Source organism: Notechis scutatus, chromosome Z (genome assembly GCF_049901735.1).
Source record: "Notechis scutatus isolate UNSWTSFEM ecotype Mainland chromosome Z, rNotScu1.2, whole genome shotgun sequence".
NCBI classification, from domain to species: domain Eukaryota; kingdom Metazoa; phylum Chordata; class Lepidosauria; order Squamata; family Elapidae; genus Notechis; species Notechis scutatus.
The window spans coordinates 118,855,071-118,874,260 of NC_142025.1; the positions used below are offsets into that span (position 1 = coordinate 118,855,071).

Here is a 19,190-nt window from a genome sequence, read left to right on the forward strand (position 1 = left end):
TTGCCCCTACATGGCCTAATGGGAGTCTGACAACCAATCAGAATACAAGCTCCAATTCAAATCCCAACAAAGGTTATAAAACCCAGGCACTCTCTGCACCTCAGCCTTTTCTTGATCTTTTCACTCTGGAGCTCCAGGCCTTGTGGTCCTGTTCACCATTAAACCTTCCAAACAGCCTCCCTGTTTCCAGTGTCTTTTTTCCCACTTGGAACTGAACCCAGAAGGATTTTTCTCTCAACATAATAAAGTAACTAACTAGCTCGATCCCTGTGCTTCACTACAAAACTATGTGGTCGGGCTTAGTTTTTGGGGAGGAAAATAAGGGGGAGGGAATTCTGCTTCTGCCTACCAGCATCCATCAGTATTCATCTGGCTAGCATCCTGACAGTGTGTGAGAGAGTTGAGGGCTGTTTGGAAACCGAAACAGTATTTGCTGTGTGAGCAAGGAAGAGACAGCAAGGAGCCTGGGCGTGGCTTAGCTCAACTGTACTAAAGCTGTTTGCTGCTGTGAAACTAAAATTGAAACTGAAACTCTTCTGCTTGTGTTTTGCATTTGGAACAGATTTCTTTTCAGGTGGGGAGGGGGAGTAAACTCCTTAGCATCAGAGCGTGTTAATTTCTGTATAAGAAATACTAATGAGCTGATGGTCATTTTGAAAAATCCTCTTAGTGAGAGCACGTAGAAGCCAAGATTGGGCACCTACGTGCCCAATTTCAAGTTTGTAGGCTCTGGAGATTTTGTAATGATGTGAGTGCTTTTTTGCTTTTATATATAAGAGATAAAGGCAGGATAAAAAATCTAATAAACCGATAAAATATAACAGAGTTGTATTTTTTTTTTAAAAATTTTTTTTATTAATTTTTAAAAGCATACAAAACATACAAGATAAACATAAAACCTTTTTTCTAAAAATTTCTAAAAATTATTTGAAAGTTTTACAACATTTACACATTTCCTTACAATCACATATTTTCCCTTTCTAACTTGCTTTATTTTCTTCTATCTTTCTCTCCATTGTCCTTTTCTAGCCTTTCTCCAAGGTTTTATTAGCTCATTCAAACATAAACACATAAGAACACAAAACATATAAACATAAAAAAAACATCTTTTCTGAAAGTTGCTTAATCCCGGGTCAAAACTCTTTGTAGACACCAACTCAAATTCATATTCATTTTATATGCCATTCCATATCTTATTACCATTTTCAATTTTTTATATAGCTTCTTCTCTCTCTTAGATTCTCTTAGTTTTATTTTATTTATCTCATCTCAATTCAAATCATAGTATTTAGTATTCTTTGTCTGTTTATCCAGCTATCGATTTATCTTTCTTTTTTAAAAAAAGCTTCTCCTGTACACTAATTGGAGTATGACGACTTTACCTCTTTCCCCTACAATTATAATACTTAATATAAAATACCTAACTTACATTGGGATTCTATTTGGTACATTCTAAAATTATACAATATTATCAATACCAATACTAATCTATTCATTAATATTCATATTCTTTTATATCATAAACACTTAGCACATTACTTTTCAATTAATTAACATACTTTTGTGGGAGCACCTACTTTCCATAATTATTCCCCCCCCACATCACATATTTTAAATCATTATTTCATGAAGGTATTCCTGCTTCTCCTACTTCAAATCTCTCCTTTCAAAAAAAAAAAAAAATTTCCACTGAAATAACACAATCTAATTAATATTGACATTCATTTGTATCTTTCTCTCCAACTCCTTTATATCTTAACCATTTTATCCATTTCAATTAAATAACATGCCTTTTGGGAATACTTAAATTTTCCACAAATATTCCCCCCACACATCATATCTCAAATCCTTATTTCATGAAATGTTCCCCTTTTCTTAAGACAAATTTCACTAAGTTATATTAAACATTTTATCACACTTTAAATTACACATTATTTCCAACTTTCTAAAATTATTTCTAAATACAAATTTAAAAACAATCTTATGTACCTTTAGAATCCCTTTATCAATAAAGTTTACAACAGAGTTGTATTATTGATAGTAAGCCACCCTGTGCAGAAACGTACAATTTAGATCAGGGGTGTCCAACCTTGGCAACTTTAAGACTTGTGGACTTCAACTCCCAGAATTCCTCAGCCAGCTGGCTGAGGAATTCTGGGAGTTGAAGTCCACAAGTCTTAAAGTTGCCAAGGTTGGACACCCCTGATTTAGATCATTTTATCTAAGAATTCATGAAAGCATCATCTCCTGAGGAATGGGCTGGGAGTGCTGGGTTCCAGCAAGCCTGTGGAAAGGAGAGAGAAACCTTGGAGGCTGCTATCCAAGATTATAAAACTATCCCCATCATCATTGAGAACAGAATGGGAGCCTGACTTAATCCAGATCCCTAATCTGGTGCAATCGTGCAGCTAAAGCGATTTCCAGGTCACTCCACCTATGTAGAGCAAGGTTGCAAAAGCAGAAAGAGATCACAAATACAACAATTCGGGCTTTATTTATCTGGAGATGCCCCACACACACTTCCTGTCCCCCTGCTGAAGATTTAGCTGGAAGTCCCACGCTCTTTAGTTTGGCCAAGGGGCAAAAACGAAACTGCCTTATCGGTGCAGGGGGGGACTAGTATCTTGCATTTAAGCAGAATTCGCCATTTCTTTCCAAGCCTGGGGCTCTTTCGCAGTGATAAAAGCAAAAAAACAAAGACAAAAAAACAAAAAGACTGGAGATGCCGGGGATCGAACCCGGGGCCTCATACATGCAAAGCATGCGCTCTACCACTGAGCTACATCCCCTCTCCGTCGCAACGTTTTCGAATAGGCATAGAAAAGGCGCAGATTCCGAGGACAAAAAAATCAAATGCCTTTTAAATTATATTACATCCAAGTATCTCATCCTAGGACGTATCAATCAGAAGGGATCTCTCGTCCAGTCCTGTTCAAGGACTTCATATACCAATCGGGACAAATCAAGAGACATACTGGAATATCGTAAGATAAACTACAATGGAAAGCAGAACCGTACATTGACTTGGCTTTCATTGGTCTTTTAGTTTCATTCAATCCCTTTGGAAATTAGCTTTTATCAACCCTCGCGAAAAAGATCTATTTTTTTTATAAATGCAACGTCCTGTCTTTGCATGGGACGGACGCAGCTCTTTTTTGGAAAACTGGAGCGGCCCTGAAAAGGACCTTTTCCGCATCTCTTCCGTTCGCCCCCCTGATCCGATCTCCAAATTAGCCGCCGAAGCCGTATAGAGTCCGGCCTTGGCGCTTCAGGGCGTAGACCACATCCATGGCCGTGACCGTCTTCCTCTTGGCGTGCTCGGTGTAGGTCACCGCGTCGCGGATCACGTTCTCCAGGAAGACTTTCAGAACACCCCGAGTTTCTTCGTAGATGAGTCCCGAAATCCGCTTGACGCCCCCGCGCCGAGCCAGCCGGCGAATGGCGGGCTTGGTGATGCCCTGGATATTATCCCGAAGGACTTTCCTGTGTCTCTTGGCGCCACCTTTGCCCAAGCCTTTCCCGCCTTTGCCTCGGCCAGACATCCTTTCCAAACAGGAAACAACCCAACTGTCAAAACTGACTGGGAAATGGACTGATATACCACCGAATCGGACCAGAGGGAAAACTAAACCGGCAGCTTTTTCCCCGCCTTTTTCAGGTTGCCCGTAAAATAGCTTCACAAACAATCGAAATGCCTGTAAAAGAAGCGAAGGGCATGATGGTTCAAGAATTAGAGACACCTCGGCGTTTCTAATCAATATATTCTTTATTGGGAAATTAGGATCATTTGTCCAAAATATATGTCTGCATCAAAATCAAAGGACCGGCATCACAGTTAATTAATAAATAAAAAGCATTTACAATTTATATCCTTTATTGTCACTGAAAATTTCATAAAGATGGGAATATTCCCTGGAGTTCAGCTCTTAAGTGATTTCTTGGCCAATGCAAAAACAATTTGCCATTGATTTCTGAGATGTTTTTACAATTTAGCCTGAAAGCCTGCATTTCCTTGTATATCCCTGTAATAAGCAAGTCTGATTGCTTAGCTTTTTAAACTCATATTGTTGCCTCAAAACTCAGGTGCCCCATATTTGGCATGGAACTGATAACAACTTGATCCCTGAATTTGAGAAAGACACGTTTTACCTTCCCAAAGGGATTTGGGGTTGGTTTTTTTTTTTTTTGGCCTTCATGGAAATACAACCCACCAAGTAATTAAGGCAAAGCAAAAAGCATTTATTAAAGGGAGTCAAGTCTTTATGGGGGACAAAAATAAATGATACACACATTTGTGTATGTTATGTGTCAGAAAGCAAGTGATTAATCAATAAGACCCTGATTGCATGTAAGTCTTGAACTAATAGAAAACATGGGTTCTAGGTAACATTCCACAAGTGGCAAATATAGGGTTTCATTATTCTTTCCCAGCCAGATTTGAATCTTCCTTAAAATTTGCAAGGATATTTGAAGATTTTAAGAATAGCCTCTGTATTGTTTAGTGCTGTGTTGGAAGAATTATCCTTCTGGGTTCAGTTCCAATTCTGCCTTTTTAATATTTCCTAGGATATTTCATTTTTCTAGGTGAGGGGTGGGTGCTAACTTCCTAAAGCTGAAAAAGAGAAGTTTTCACATACCAAAAGAAATGGCCTTGATTAAGAAGAAAAATGCAAGTTTTCCTCAAGATAGAAAAGAGGCTTAGGCTTCGGCATTAAAAATGTTAATAACACTTTTTAAAACGCTAATAACACTATTTAAAGTGCTAAAATTCCAGGTAACAATATACTGTGATGAAATGTTACAAATAAGTCTGGATTTACACTATTTTCTTAGCAAGGTGAGCCAACTGTACTGTATTTATCTCACTCACCACTTTCAGGAAGTTTGTTCAACCAAGCTACACTTGTTTCTAATATTTTTATATCTTGTCTTTACAGTATACTAAGCTACCCAGAGTTGCCTTAGATAGTATAGTACTATGGGTAGCATAGAAATTTAATAAATAAAATGAACTAGCCTAGTATTGTCAGAATAATTTGGGGGCTCAGACTGGAGCCGGAGTTGCACAAGAAAAAAAAAGATCCAGACAGCTGTGAGGAAAGAAATTTTTTTGCTTCCTTTATGGACAGGCTGCAGAGAAATGGGGTGCAGTAGCAAAGTTTTATAGGAGAAACTTGTCCAGAATGTGGACATGTCTACCTGCTGAGTCTTGTGTTGTGTGTGTGTTGAACATATAGTTCTACTGGGACATTTAATTTAATTGTGTTTGCAGACCTTATCTTTCTATATGTGGATTAGGTTTGGGTAACTTATTTTAGGGTTTGAGGAAGTTTGCTAATTTGATTAACTTGGAGAGACTGATTCTCAGACTATTCTCTCACAATTCTTTTAACATTTTAAGAGAAGATGGAAATAGTATAGTTGGATATAAAACTTCTCTCAGTATGGATATCCTAGACCAGTGTTTTTCAATTTTGGTAAATCTAAGATGTGTGGGCTTCAACTCCCATAATTCCCCATGTTGAAGTTGAAGTCCAACCATCTTAAAATTAAAATTGGGAAAACACTCCTAGATTCCAGAATAGTGTACAGCAAAACTGTAGAAATACCCTTTCTAGAGTATTTCTAGAAAGTAAACCCAGTTTTCAGCTGCGGAGATATCAGAATTTAACTCAAATGTTTTGCCTATTTGAAGGATTCAAACGCTCATTCTTAACCATAATTTTTACTATCACACCTCATATTGCTATAGTGTTTTTAAAATTATACTAACGTATTTCACAGAAGAGGCTTTAACAGGATTCAGTGTGCTGCAAACTCTAAACTTGCACCTTGTCATCTTCATGTAGCATGTTTTTGAAATGGTGCAAAAATAGAAACATGCAAATTTTCACAATGCACTGAAGAATGGATGGAAAAAACTGATGGGATTTAGGAGATGGCCAAATTGGCCACTAATAAAGTTGCAAGTTAATGTTTTTCCTTTTGTGCCCCTTACACACTCCTTTCCTCTCCCTTCCCCCATTATCTGTATATTATGGTTGTCCCAAAGGTGCTTTTTCAGGAGGCAACTGGATATTTGTGCTTTCTTTTGAAGGCATTTTACTTCTCATCCAAGAAGCTTCTTCAGCTGACAGGACAGAAGGATATCTGTCAGAGCTGAAGAAACTTCTTGGAGAAGTAAAATTTCTTGTGATTGTAGGACTGTAACTTTGTCGCTTGTATCCTTACTATTTATATTGACTGTTTCCTAGTATGATTGTTGATTGTACCCTATGACTATCATTAAGTGTTGTATGTTATGATTCTTTATTCTTAACGAATGTACCTTTTCTTTATGTATACTTAGAGTATTTACACCAATCATGCTTGCCCAATAAAAATACTGTTCTATCCTAAATGCCTTCAACAGAAAAAAAAAAACAAAGTCCAGTTCTTTCTAGCAAGACATCTGGTGACACACTAACAAGTGCTTTAAAAATAGAAGTCTAGAAAAATCAGTGCACAACCCCTGTAAGAATTAAGTGTGATAGTGATTAGATCTGGAAAAATACAGGCAGGCACAAAAAAAAACACGAAACACATCCCAGCATGCTGAGTTTGCAAATTTTACTTTTACAAATCAGAAATCCTTCAACGGGTATTCAAATTAATGCTTTATCTTCAATTCACCTTAAGAGATTAAGGGGTGGGGGGAAGCTTGCCAAAAAAAAATAAAACAGTACCGAAGATCGACCTCAGACTTTTAGAAGGAAGTGAGCGGCTCTTAAAAGAGCCTTTGGGGTTGCGGATATGAGGTTGCGGATAGTCTTCCCTGCGGTCCACTCGAGAGCTAGCCTACTTGGAGCTGGTGTACTTGGTGACGGCTTTGGTCCCCTCGGAGACAGCGTGTTTTGCCAGCTCGCCGGGCAGCAGGAGGCGAACGGCCGTCTGGATCTCGCGGGAGGTGATGGTGGAGCGCTTGTTGTAGTGGGCCAGGCGGGAAGCCTCGGCCGCGATGCGCTCGAAGATGTCGTTGACGAAAGAGTTCATGATGCTCATGGCCTTGGAGGAGATGCCGGTGTCGGGGTGGACCTGCTTCAGCACCTTGTAGACGTAGATGGAGTAGCTCTCCTTGCGGGTCTTCCTGCGCTTCTTGTCACCCTTCTTCTGCGTCTTGGTGATGGCCTTCTTCGACCCCTTCTTGGGCACGGGCGCTGATTTCGCGGGCTCAGGCATCTTCGCTCTTTCTCTTACTCCGAGAAACAGTAAACTGGCGAACTTCGTTATTCCGCTCCCTTTTATAAGCAGCCGTATGCTGATGAGGCGCTCCAATCGTCAAGCTGCTGTTGGTTCTTATAATTTGGGCGGGAAAGTTGGAACGCCAATCAGAAAGCGTTCGTTCGCTATTGGATAAAGGAAAGATGGCTTGGTTTGGTTCGAACGCGCGCCGGAGTTGTTTTCTGATTGGTTCAGTGAGGCTTCTCTCTCATTGGTCTATTTTGAAGCCGAATTGCTATGAATGTGAAGGGAATTGTTGTGGCTTTAAAAGCAAATAAAATCAATAAATTGGATTAGCTGATATAAGGAAAATTGATATAAGGAAAATTGATATAAGGAAAATTGGGTACCATATTAATAGTTTCAGAGAATTTTTGACCGGTTTCTAACCGGCTGCCTTGCCTCAGCAGCGTCTACGGAGTCCGATGGGTTGGGTGTAGCCCTCCGAGGAAGCTACAATGCAAAACTAGATGAAGGAGAAACCAGAAGAAGTTTCCTGCGGTGACAAGATTATTAGCAAATAATTATTTAATTGAATTGTCCTTAAAACGGATGACCAATTCTCTTCCAGGTTGCACCTACTGGCAAAGCACTGCAGAAAGCAAACTCTGTCAAAACTTATAAAGGAGCAGAAAGAGGTTTCAATGTCCAATTCAGTTAAACTCCAACAAAATTTGTGTCAGAATTTCATGGTCTGGGTCCATTATTTGTCACAAGGAGAGACCACATACTGTACTTGATATAATTGTAAGATAAGAAAGCAATTCAACCCACGTTTTAGAGTTCATTTGGCATATTAGTATTTTGAAGAGGAAAATACTTGAACTACACTTCTCTTACACATCCACATTTTAAATGGTATTGGCTTTCATTTTCAGGAACATCGATGATGCTTTAATCCCACTGAAATCAGTTACACATTTTAGGGATTTCTTTCTGTTGATTTAGTTGAGACTACTGTGAGTCTTTTTGGATCTAGCTCCATTCAGATAGGTTTTAATTAAATTATGTTTTAATCGCTCAACAATCAACATATTCTTGAATCAAGACGACTCAGTTGAAATGCCTCCATAGGTTTGAGCCACAGAGTGTCTGGTTTTGGAGGCTGAAATGGTTCTGCTGGCCCACACTTCCACCTCAGAAGTTTCTTCATTTTCCATTCACGATATGAAAATAAAAATTGTCCTAGGGTCCATTTTCTACCAATGTGGTCCCGGGAATTGCTCACAAGGCATTTCAGAAGAAGATGGACACCAGATCTCTGGAGATCTCTGAGGTGAAAATCAACAACAGTGCATGTAAATGTTGTGGGCATTCGGTCAATGGATATTGAGGAACCTGGTAAGATATTTTGTTTTCTCCTTGGAGGGAAAAGTTGTAAACTTTTACTGGTGAGGAAGAACCCTTAAATGATATTTATAGGAGAGAAACCAGGAAGCTTGAGCTCTTCCCCAGAACAAAGTTGTTCAGCAGGTAAAATATATATTTCTTTTTCTTTTGATGAAACTGGTTCACTTTCCCCTTTACTAACAAGAGTAATTAAGAGGACACCTAATATCTGTAGCACAGTGTTTCTCAATCTGGTCACTTTAAGCTTTATGGATTTCAAATCCCAGAATTCCCCAGCCAGCTTAGCTGACATCTAGGAAGAAGGAAGGAAGGAAGGAAGGAAGGAAAGAAGGAAGGAAGGAAGGAAGGAAGGAAATGACTTTGGATTAGCAATTTCATAAAGACAGGGAGGATAGAGTATAAACCCTTGAACCTGTGTTCTTCAATCTCAGCACCTTTAAGATGTGTGGTCTTTCCACTCCTAGAATTCATAAGTCCTCACACCTTAAAGGTGCTGAGGTTGAGAAACACTGCCTTAAGCCTCAATGTTACACCCATTGCTGCTTGGTCAATAGGCCATGAAACCCTAAAAAAATCAGCGTCATTGGATTGAGATTTACAAGGCTTTCGCCAGTGCTGAGTCTGACATGATCCTGATGTCTTCCATAAACGTTCTTTGTCCAAAGAGAGAAAATTAGCCTTGCCATGTTCTGTCTCAAAGCTTATGGGGCAGATAGGTTCTCTTTGAGGTTCTGCAAAAAGAAGGCCAGTGGTCTGGATGTAAACTACAAGAAATAAAAACAAAAGTTTGAAGTCTCTATGTGGTCTCTGAAGTCAAAGGAAATGTTTCTTATTCTTGTGGAGGAAATAACCAGTCATTTGGTTCTGTTCTTCAAGGGGTAAACAAGTTGTGGTCGAACGTTCTTTGTTTCTATAAATAGCTGCACACATAAAGGCAGACCACATCTAAAGCTTTGTTGTGTGAAAACTGGAACCTGGCTGTTTTCTAGAAACCCGAAGAGCGTGACAGAACAGGGGAAGTGGAAAGTTGGCATAATATCAGCCTTTAAAGCTCATTTCTTTGGCTTTTCAGAAAGAAACCTGAGCTAATCGTACTTTCTTTTTTACTAGCTTTGCTTCATGATAATGAAGCTGTCTGTGAAAATTTGTTTTTTTGAGGGGAGGGAGTTTAGTTAGATTTTACCTCAGGCCCTTCCAGACATTCAAATTATGAATCGTGAAAGTGTTCCCCAAAGTAAGAGAAGATCTGGTGGTTTCTTGGTAGGTTTCACTTGATTGATTTTAAGTACCTTCAAACTGAATCAGAGTTTGGCAAAATTAGCCCTATGGTTCAACCGCAGAAAAGCAAAAGGGAGTATTTTTTTTTTAAAAATTGTTGGTTGAAAGATATGGATGTGAACCCTAAGTTTATGTTAATGAATCATAGGAATATCCTGGAGGTCTTGCTAGTTGAATGGCATTATTCAAGGCTTGAGGCTGTGCCAACCATAGTTATGAAATTCAGCCGTGTTTCTCAATCTTGGCTACTTTGAGCCATGTTGATTCTACTCCCAGAATTCCCCAGCCAGCTATGAATTCTGGGAGTCAAAGTCTACATGAAGTGGCCAAGGTTGAGAAACACTAGTTTAAGAATTTACGCTCTCTTTTCCTGTGATCCAAGATCATTTCCTCCCTTCTTTCTTCCTAGACTTATCTTGAGGAAGACTCATCACCAACTGTACCCCAAAATTGTTTTTTCCTCCAAAAAAGAATAACTTAGTTTGAGTGTTTCTGTCAGGGTTCCAACCTATGCCCTAATTAAATCATGAGCCTCAAGCCAAGCTTCAAAAGAAAATCCAGTTATTTATTAGGAGCTTCATGTTGGCACGGACCAAGTGAAGCCAACTCTAACCTCAATTAATTCACGCTTTGGCTTTGACCCTGTTTTCTCCTCCCCCCCAAGGTGTGTCATCAGTCACATTCCCCAACGAAGCAATTTCGCGGGTTGTAGAAGTCACTCCCTCTGGCCACTGTGGGTCTCAGTAGAGATGACCTTGACGTTGCTGGCTGGAATGTGCTTTGTTTTGACTGAATAGCAAGTTGCTCGATGCAGCTGTGAAGCTCGATTCCCCATCCCCTTTGCCTATGGCAACTCGAGAGCAGGTCAGGGATGTTTCGCGAGTTGACAGTTTGTTTCACAGGGCATATATAGAATTTTGAGGACCCATCAAAGAGAATTGTGGCTCTTGTAGGGTATGTTACCTTAGAACAGGGGTGTCAAACTTGCCGCATCACATTGCTGTCATGTGACATTTCATGACTTTTTCCCATTTGTGGAGCTGGGATAGGCGTGGCCTGTGTGTGATACATCCGGTCCATGGGCCACCAGTTTGACATCCCTGCTTTAGCAAAACTGAGAAGCAAAGCTGAAGGAACATCTGAACTTAGTCTGTTCTCAGTGGAAGAGCCGTCACATTTAGAAGCATCTGAAAGCCCAGCTGAGGGAAATAACTGTTCTTCATTTCTGATTATCTTTCTGACCTACTTCCTTCTGGTTACTTTCTGTTCAGGGGATCAAAAAGTTAAGATGGTATCTATTATTGTGTTTTATTATCTAACCATTGATAGAAAAGGTCCCAAATTTTATAAAATTGTTTATCCTCTTGTTCTCTAATTTCATATGTCAATCTAGAAAATAATGAATATATAAAGATATATTTCTTTTTTTTTGATATATCTATAAAATGTTTTTAGGATAGATTTGGTATGATTATATGATTTGTTATAAAATAAACTAAGTAAATTATAGTTATCTTGCAAAGTATGAATGAATAAAATTATAGTCAAATGATTGTTTAATAGTGATACCAGGGTATTTAATTTCTGATTGATAATATGAGTTATTATGTAATGTAACTGTAATTGAGACTACGAAATGGATGCACAAAAAATTGGTAAACCAACCGACACACTGCTTGTATATTTATGAAAGAAAGCTGGATGTTTTTATGTTTTGTTTGTTTTGTTTGTCTTTAAAAACCAATAAAATTGTTTCCAAAAAAAAAAAAAAAAGTCAAGATGGTATCTACAAGCAATGTTTTTCAACCTTGGCAACTTTAAGTTGTGTGAACTTCAACTCCCAGAATCCCATAAAGCAGCTGTTTCTTTGACCTGATAATAATCTTGCTGCAATTATCAAAAAAGAAGTCAATTCCATGACTTTTTTTCCTAGTTGCTGGAATTTCAACAGAAAAAAAAATAAGAATGCAATAAAAGTAATCCAGAAGAGAGTGAAGAATTTAAAGGCTTCTTCATGGAGCTTCAACAAGATTTCTTCATGTTCCTGAGAGACATAAAACAGCTGGCACTTCTTGTGATGTCAAGACAATAAAGCTAGAACATACTGTCAACCTGTCTCCTGGGACAATCTGCAAAAATTGTCCAAGACCTGCAAATCACTAGATTGCACGTAGCTGAGTATCTTGAATTGGGTTGATCATGCTGAGGGATCCCATATTATTTACAAAAATGGTTTGTCAAAGTTGCATTCAACCACAACTTGTTTACCCCACGGAGAATGGACCTATATGACTATTTTTTTCCCCTCACAAGTATGAGCAAATATTTCCTTTGTCTTCGGACACATCAGAAAAACTACGGAGTTTTGTTTTTCGTCTCAACTTATATTAAGACTACTGGCCAAACTTGTTGATCAACTTAACCATTGTACTTAAAAACCACAATCACATCCTGTTAGTAAAATTAACCCTGACCAAGAATTAGTGAGAACTTGTTGCTTCTTTTGGTTCTCAAGCCTGACTTTTAGTAGATGCAGTCCTCTAACTGGCTGGTTTTGTGTATCCCTATAATTTATCTCCTGTAAATAAATCTCCTTTCTGTTATAATTCTAAAGCCCATACTTGCACAATTCAGATTTATGCTCTCAGGAAGACTTGTGGATATACTGTGCCCCAAAATGCTTTGTCTTCCAAAAAGAAGAATATTTTTTGAGTATTTGTTCCACAGGACAGTTATGGGATTTCGATGGCTATCAAAGAGATTTCTGGCACTTGTAGAGTGTGACGATCTAATTTTGCTCTTCAATTTTGAAGAGTGAAATTGAAAGAACATCTCAACTTAGTCCATTCTCAGTAGAGGAACTAACTTAATTAGAAGCATTTGTAAAAACCCAGGAGAAGGAAAGAGCTGTCATCATTTCTGGTTAGAACCACAGCCTTCCTTTCCTTCTGATGACCTTCTGTTACAGAGATGTCCACAGGGGGAACCAAGAAGCCAAGATGGCATCTACAAGCTTGCACAACCAAGCTCGGTACCAGTGTTTCTCAATCTTGGCCACTTGGACTTCAACTCCCAGAATTTCCCAGGCTGGGCAATTCTGGGAGTTGAAGTCCACACATCTTAAAGTGGCCAAGGTTGAGAGACACTGTTCTAGAGCTTTTTCACAGGCATCACAACATGCACAAAAGAGAGTAGGGTTTTGTTTGCATGTTGTGGGTACCAACTTCACTTTTTTGAAGCAATCTGTGGATACCCTTATTTTGGCTTCCAATATTCATAGTATCTTAGAACTTGAGATGTTCTATTTTTAACATTTCAGTTTCAGATGTAGTAAGTAACAAGTCTAAAGTCCAAGAAATCACGAGCCCTCTTTTATCTCAAAATAACAATAGCAATAATACTTATATACCACTTTACAGCTCTCTCTGAGTTTAGAGTCAGCATATTGCCCTCCAAAATCTGGGTCTTCATTTTATCGACCGTGGAAGAAAGGATGGAAGACTGAGTCAAGCAAATAATTGGCAAACATGTTTCCCATAGGTCAATGAGAACACTTCTATCTCATCCCTCCTTAACCAGGAACTTCAGCTGTCACTATTCAACGCTGAGCTTTCTTCCCTAACATTACAATATCTAACATTATGAACAGCCACAATTCTTAATATCATAGTATATTCATCCATGCAGCCTTGAAGGCCATGTCCCTTGATCCACTGCTTCTCTCTTTATAGGAATGGAGAACACCTGAGCTGCCTCTTTCTCATAGATGTAAACAGTGTTGTGGGAGAAAGAAAGGAAGGAAGGAAGGAAGGAAGGAAGGAAGGAAGGAAGGAAGGAAGGAAGGAAGGAAGGAAGGAAGGAAGGAAGGAAGGAAGGAAGGAAGGAAGGAAGGAAGGAAAGAAGAAAGGAAGGAAGGAAGGAAGGAAGGAAGGAAGGAAGGGAGGAAGGAAGGAAGGGAAGGCAAGGGAAGGCAAGGGAAGAGAAGAGAGAAGAGAAGAGAAGAGAAGAGAAGAGAAGAGAAAAAGAACAGCTTGCCCTCAGAACTTGTGGGAATGCCATCACTTGAGACTTTCAAAAAGCCATTTGTCAGAAATGGTGTAGGGTCTCCCACTTGGGCGGGGGGGTTGGACTAGATGACCTATAAGGTCCCTTCCAACTCTGATTAATTGTTATCTGAAAGAAAGAAAGAAAGAAAGAAAGAAAGAAAGAAAGAAAGAAAGAAAGAAAGAAAAAAGAAAGGAAGGATGGAAGGAAGGATGGAAGGAAAAGAAGAGAGAAGGAGAAACATGGTTTTTTAAAGAGAACAAAGAATAACAGAATAAAGAGAACATAGAGAAAAAAACAAAAATAAAGACAGAAATAGAAATAAGCTTTCAATTTCCTTTGCAACAAATACAAATATAAATACAAAGTTTTATTCTATTACAAAAAAGCTCACTTTTTCTATGATCCCTTTTTTTTTTCTAATCCTTGAAACCAAGGTCATAAGTGCAATTTTTAAATGCTTCATGCAAAACCTCTATAAGGAAAGAAGAACTATAGGATAAAATCATCCAGAGAAGAGAGGATTTGGAGAATCTCTCATACAACTTCAACAATATTCCTCCCTGTCTCTGATTGAAATAAAACAGTTGGCACTGTCTGTGAAGACAATACAATAAAACTAGAATTTGTTGCCCATAAAGTCTGGCAAAAATCTGCAAAAAAGAGACACATTAATTATCTAGACTCTGGAGATGACCGCATCCAAATAGCATCAAGCTAAGTACCTTGAATTGAGCTAATCATGCTGAAACGTCCCATACCAGCCAACCAACAACTCATTGGAAATTCTACTCAACCACAACCACATCCTGTTGATAAAAGCTTACCGCAAGTAAGACTGAATGGGAACATATTGCTTCTTTTGGTTCTCAAACTTGACTTCTGGTAGCCACTTTGATGATATTTCTTTGGTGGCTTCAGAGAAGTGAGTAGTGGTTCTCAATCTAACCAATATGCTTGGTCTTCCCAAACTCCTCCTACGAATACAACCAAAGCCAACCAGGCTTAATTCAGATATTTACTATTACTACTATTGCTACTACTACTATGACGACGACTACTACTTTTTCTTCTCCTCCTCTTCCTCTTCCTCCTCCTCCTCCTTTCTCCTTCTCCTTCTCCTTCCTCCCCCTTTCCCCTTCCCCCTTCTCCACCACTTCCTCCTCTTCTTCCTTGACTCCTAGCAACTAACTAGGTATGTTCCTGCAGTCTTCTTGATATGAATTTTGGGGTTGCCATTGCTTTCTTCCATAGGCTGAGAGAGAGTGACTGGCCCAAGGTCACCCAGTTGGTTTTGCACCTAATGTAAGACTCAAACTCACAGGCTCCCAGTTTCTAGCTTGACACCTTAACCACTAAACCAAATCCATTCTCTTATCTTCTCTTACATCAATCTATCTTACAGAGTCATTTTAATGGGATGGGAGAATGGAACAAGGAATGCTATACGTGCATTTTTTCCAACAAATTAATAAAACTCAGCTGGATTAAATGTATATTTGTACTTTGAACAATGGCATTTCTTTAAAACTGACCAAGTCCTAAGCATCTTTTGCAAAAACGAAGACCTAAGAAACGTTGTCTATCAAAGTCGTGTATCGTTGCCTTTTCATGCAGTCAATATGCCGCATGTTTCCTTGCTGTTTGTAGAAAGAGAAGGTCGCTGTACAACACCGTCCCTTCTTTCTGTGGTGGGAAGTGGTCCTCCATCACTGGCCTAGGTGAAGATAGACTGGAGGAGATCCGACAGGTGCTATAGATGACCTCTGATTCCTGGGGGAAAGAAAGAAAAACAGAGGGTGTCGATCGCAGATTAAATGCACTTGTGGGGTCCTTGGTGCTCTCAAGCCACGGTGGAGTGACTGTGGAGGACACCATCAGCCGCTAGAAGAGATTCCATGAACCTGGTTGAACTTTCCAGGTCTTCCCAGCGTGGACTGAATTAACGCATTTATGAATCTCATAAATGGTACCTTGACAGGTGCTGCTGCGGCTGCTCCTGCTTGACGGTACCTCTTCCCATTCTCCTCTTTTTCTTCATTGGGTTCCTTGGCTTCCAGCCCTTCCCAGGATGGCAATTAGCAAGGCAGCAATAGAAAGAGGAAGTAAAAAGAAAGAGGAAGAGGAAGGGGTGAGTCTTCATCGCATATTTCCTGCCCCATCATCGCAAACCCAGCACCCATAGAAAATCTCTCAGTCGAGGTCTCCAAACACAAGTAGCCACCTCTGACACTAAGTAAGATGGCTCAAGGTAAGAGAGTTAAACTTACTCTCTTAGTCTCTTACATATTTTCCAAAGCACCAGAAGGCAGGACAAGAAACAACGGATGGAAACTAATCAAGGAGAGTACCAACCTGGAATTAAGGAGAAACTTCCGGACAGTGAGAAGAATTAACCGGTGGAACTGCTTGCCACCAGAAGTTATGGGCACTCTGTTCATTGGAGGTTTTTAAGAAGAGACTGGACAGTCATTTGTCTGAAATGGGATAGGGTCTCCTGCTTGCGCAGGGAGTTGGAGTAGGAGACCTCCAAGGGGTCCCTTCCAGCTCTATTCTGATTGACATCAATCAATTTTATAAGGTCTTATCCATGGGGGGGAGGGGGAGTAAGTGGAGGAAGGAATGTCAGACACACAATTTTCGCAGCAAATTAAAGGTGGTTCTTGATTTGCAAACATTCATTGAGTGACAGTGAAGTTACAACAGCACCAAGAAAAGTGACTTATGACCGCTGTTTCACACTTATGACCATTGCAGCATTCCCGGGATCCAAATTTGGACGCTTGGCAACTGACTCACATTTATGATGGTTGCAGGATCCCGGGCTCATGCAATCCCCTTTTGTGGCGTTCTGACAAACAAAGTCAGTGGGGAAGCCAGATTCACTTAACAATGGTGTTCCTAACGTAACAACTGTGGTGATTCATTTACCAACTGCGGGGAGGAAGGCTGTGAAATGGGCAAAACTCACTTAACAGCTGTTTTGCTTAGCAACTGAAATTTTGGCCTCCATTGTGGTCGTAAGTCAAGAACTGCCTGTAGCCTTAGTCACATGTGCCTGGATTATTTCACTTACTGTTTTTCTTCTTCTTCCAGCAATAAAAGGCAAATGGAACCAGCAGGATTATCAAAAGAATCGCTGTCCAGGCATACCTCCCCACAGGATCTGAATTTCTGGTCCAAACTGGCTCAACAAATGAAGAAAAAGGATGATTTAGTATTTCTTGCAAGAACATCTTAGCCTGTTCTGTTCTTCAAGATTTAAGTCCCTTAGATTTAGCCCAAGATTTAGTTTCATCAATTTTTTTTGGGATATAACACAGAATTAAAGAATTGGCAAAAACTTTGGGAAAGAAACTGAAGATGGCAACTACGTGCAGAGAAAATTTGTATAATGTGTTTTATAGATGGCATTTACCACCGGCAAGATTAGCAAAAATGTCTAAACCATGTCCACCAAATGGTTGGAAATGTAATCAAATGCTGGGCACATACTATCACATGTGGTGGATGTGCCCAAAAGCAAAAAAAAATTTTGGATGGAAATGCATATGTGGTTAGAAAGAATGTTAAAACAGCATATTTATAGACTATAAGCCAAAACCATTTTTGTTAGACATAATACCAGAAAAATATGATAAAAAAGGGATGTACATTTGATATTATGTGTCTTGACAGCGGCAAGAATTGTATTTGCACAATACTAGAAGAATGAGGAAACACCAACAGAAGAAGATATAATAAAAGAAATACTAGACTGTGCAGAAATGGATAGATTTGTCCACTGAAGATAAAAGAAAAGGAAGACACAGAGTACTATCGGACAATTTTTATCAGTGGTTGTACAACAGACATAGAAATTAGGATTTTAAAAAGTATTGCTCTGACTCGGACAGAACGCTGTTCACCAAGCACTTATTGTATCTAAAGAAAATATATAGAAATAAATGGGGAAAATATTTAAATCCTATTAAATCAGCGATTGAAATAGACACTGTATTGTGTCAAGTTCACGTATGGATTTTTCTCGAACTTTTCAGTGGAAGTTACTTAGGAATCCCATGGAAACTCTCTGCCCTTTTTCCACATCATACTTTCTCCTCCCTAATCTAACCTTGGTGATGGGATTTACTGGTGGTCTCACAGCCAAGAATTAAACACACCCAACCTTCCCCCAACTGGCTCACCTGAGATATTCAGCCTCTGGCTCAAGGAAGACATGATCCATCGGTTGCTTGTCTTCTCTTCATAACTACAAGCAAATTCCCCACTGTGGTTGATCGAGGCATGAGGGATTCTCAGAGAGGCATTTTGAAGAGGATTGGTGGGCTCAGTGGACGGTTCAAGAAGATCTTCTATGCTGGAGGTGATCTCTACTTCCTCTTTGTAGAAATGGAACTTCTTCTTGGTGTTGCTTCCTTCAGCCAAGCAAAGGAGAAGCAGGCAGTCCCCTTCCTTCACCCTCTGGGACAAAGGGCCCAATTTTAGCACTGGGGGAGGAGGGATATCTGCAGGCAAGATTCACAAGGAGAAGGGGATCACCAAGGAACATCATGGGCAATGAAGCAATGAAGAATCCTCGCTTCCTTCCTCTTTTAACCAGAAGCCAATTCATAAGCCCAGTAAAGATAATTTAGCTTATGAAAAGGGTATCAGGTCATCCAATTTATGCTAAGTAGTCTGGGAAGGTTTTTTTTCTGGACCCGAGGAGTAAATTTGGGTCAGAATTAGACTTGGAGTGAAAATAATAAGAAAAATGTTGTTGTTTTTCAGAAGGGATGAATGAATCTTGGATCAAGAAATAAAAAATCCTTCTTCCCTTTCTTGATGGATATCAGATCCTTTGTCTGCTAGAAAACTACAATACCCAGCTTTGTTTTATACTGCTTTACATATACTTTGCTATATACTGCTTTGGTAAGACCACACTTGGAATCCTGCATCCAGTCTTGGTCACCATGATATAAAAAAAAATACGTTGAGGGTCTGGAAAGAGGGCAGAGAAGAGCAACAAAGATGGTTAGGGGACTGGAGGCTAAAACATACGAAGAACGGTTGCAGGAACTGGGTATGTCTAGTTTAATGAAATAAATGATTGGGAGGGTCAACCTATTCTCCATAGCACCTGAAGGCAGGAGAAGAAGCAATGGATGGACACTAATCAAAGAGAGAAGCAACCTAGAACTATGGAGAAATTTCCTGAAAGTAAGAACAATTCATCAGTGGAACTGCCTGTCTCCAGAAGTTTCAGGTGCTGC

General features: G+C 39.5%; 2 protein-coding genes and 1 non-coding gene across 3 annotated transcripts; all 3 read right to left on the reverse strand.

Annotated features, from left to right (window-relative positions):
* Nucleotides 1–2,717: 2,717 nt before the first annotated feature.
* Nucleotides 2,718–2,789, reverse strand: TRNAA-UGC (transfer RNA alanine (anticodon UGC)). The gene has a single exon. It is a non-coding gene; the product is annotated as a tRNA-Ala (tRNA).
* Nucleotides 2,790–2,882: 93 nt separating this feature from the next.
* LOC113427174 (histone H4) lies at nt 2,883–3,549 on the reverse strand. Its single transcript, XM_026689643.2, has one exon. It carries the CDS (start codon nt 3,540–3,542, stop codon nt 3,231–3,233), a length of 312 nt encoding a protein of 103 aa, XP_026545428.1. The 5' UTR covers nt 3,543–3,549; the 3' UTR covers nt 2,883–3,230.
* Nucleotides 3,550–6,497: 2,948 nt separating this feature from the next.
* On the reverse strand, nt 6,498–7,258 carry LOC148129184 (histone H2B 8-like). The gene has a single exon (XM_087944878.1). The coding sequence runs from the start codon at nt 7,216–7,218 to the stop codon at nt 6,838–6,840; it is 381 nt and encodes a 126-aa protein (XP_087801004.1). The 5' UTR covers nt 7,219–7,258; the 3' UTR covers nt 6,498–6,837.
* Between the last annotated feature and the right edge of the window lie 11,932 nt (nt 7,259–19,190).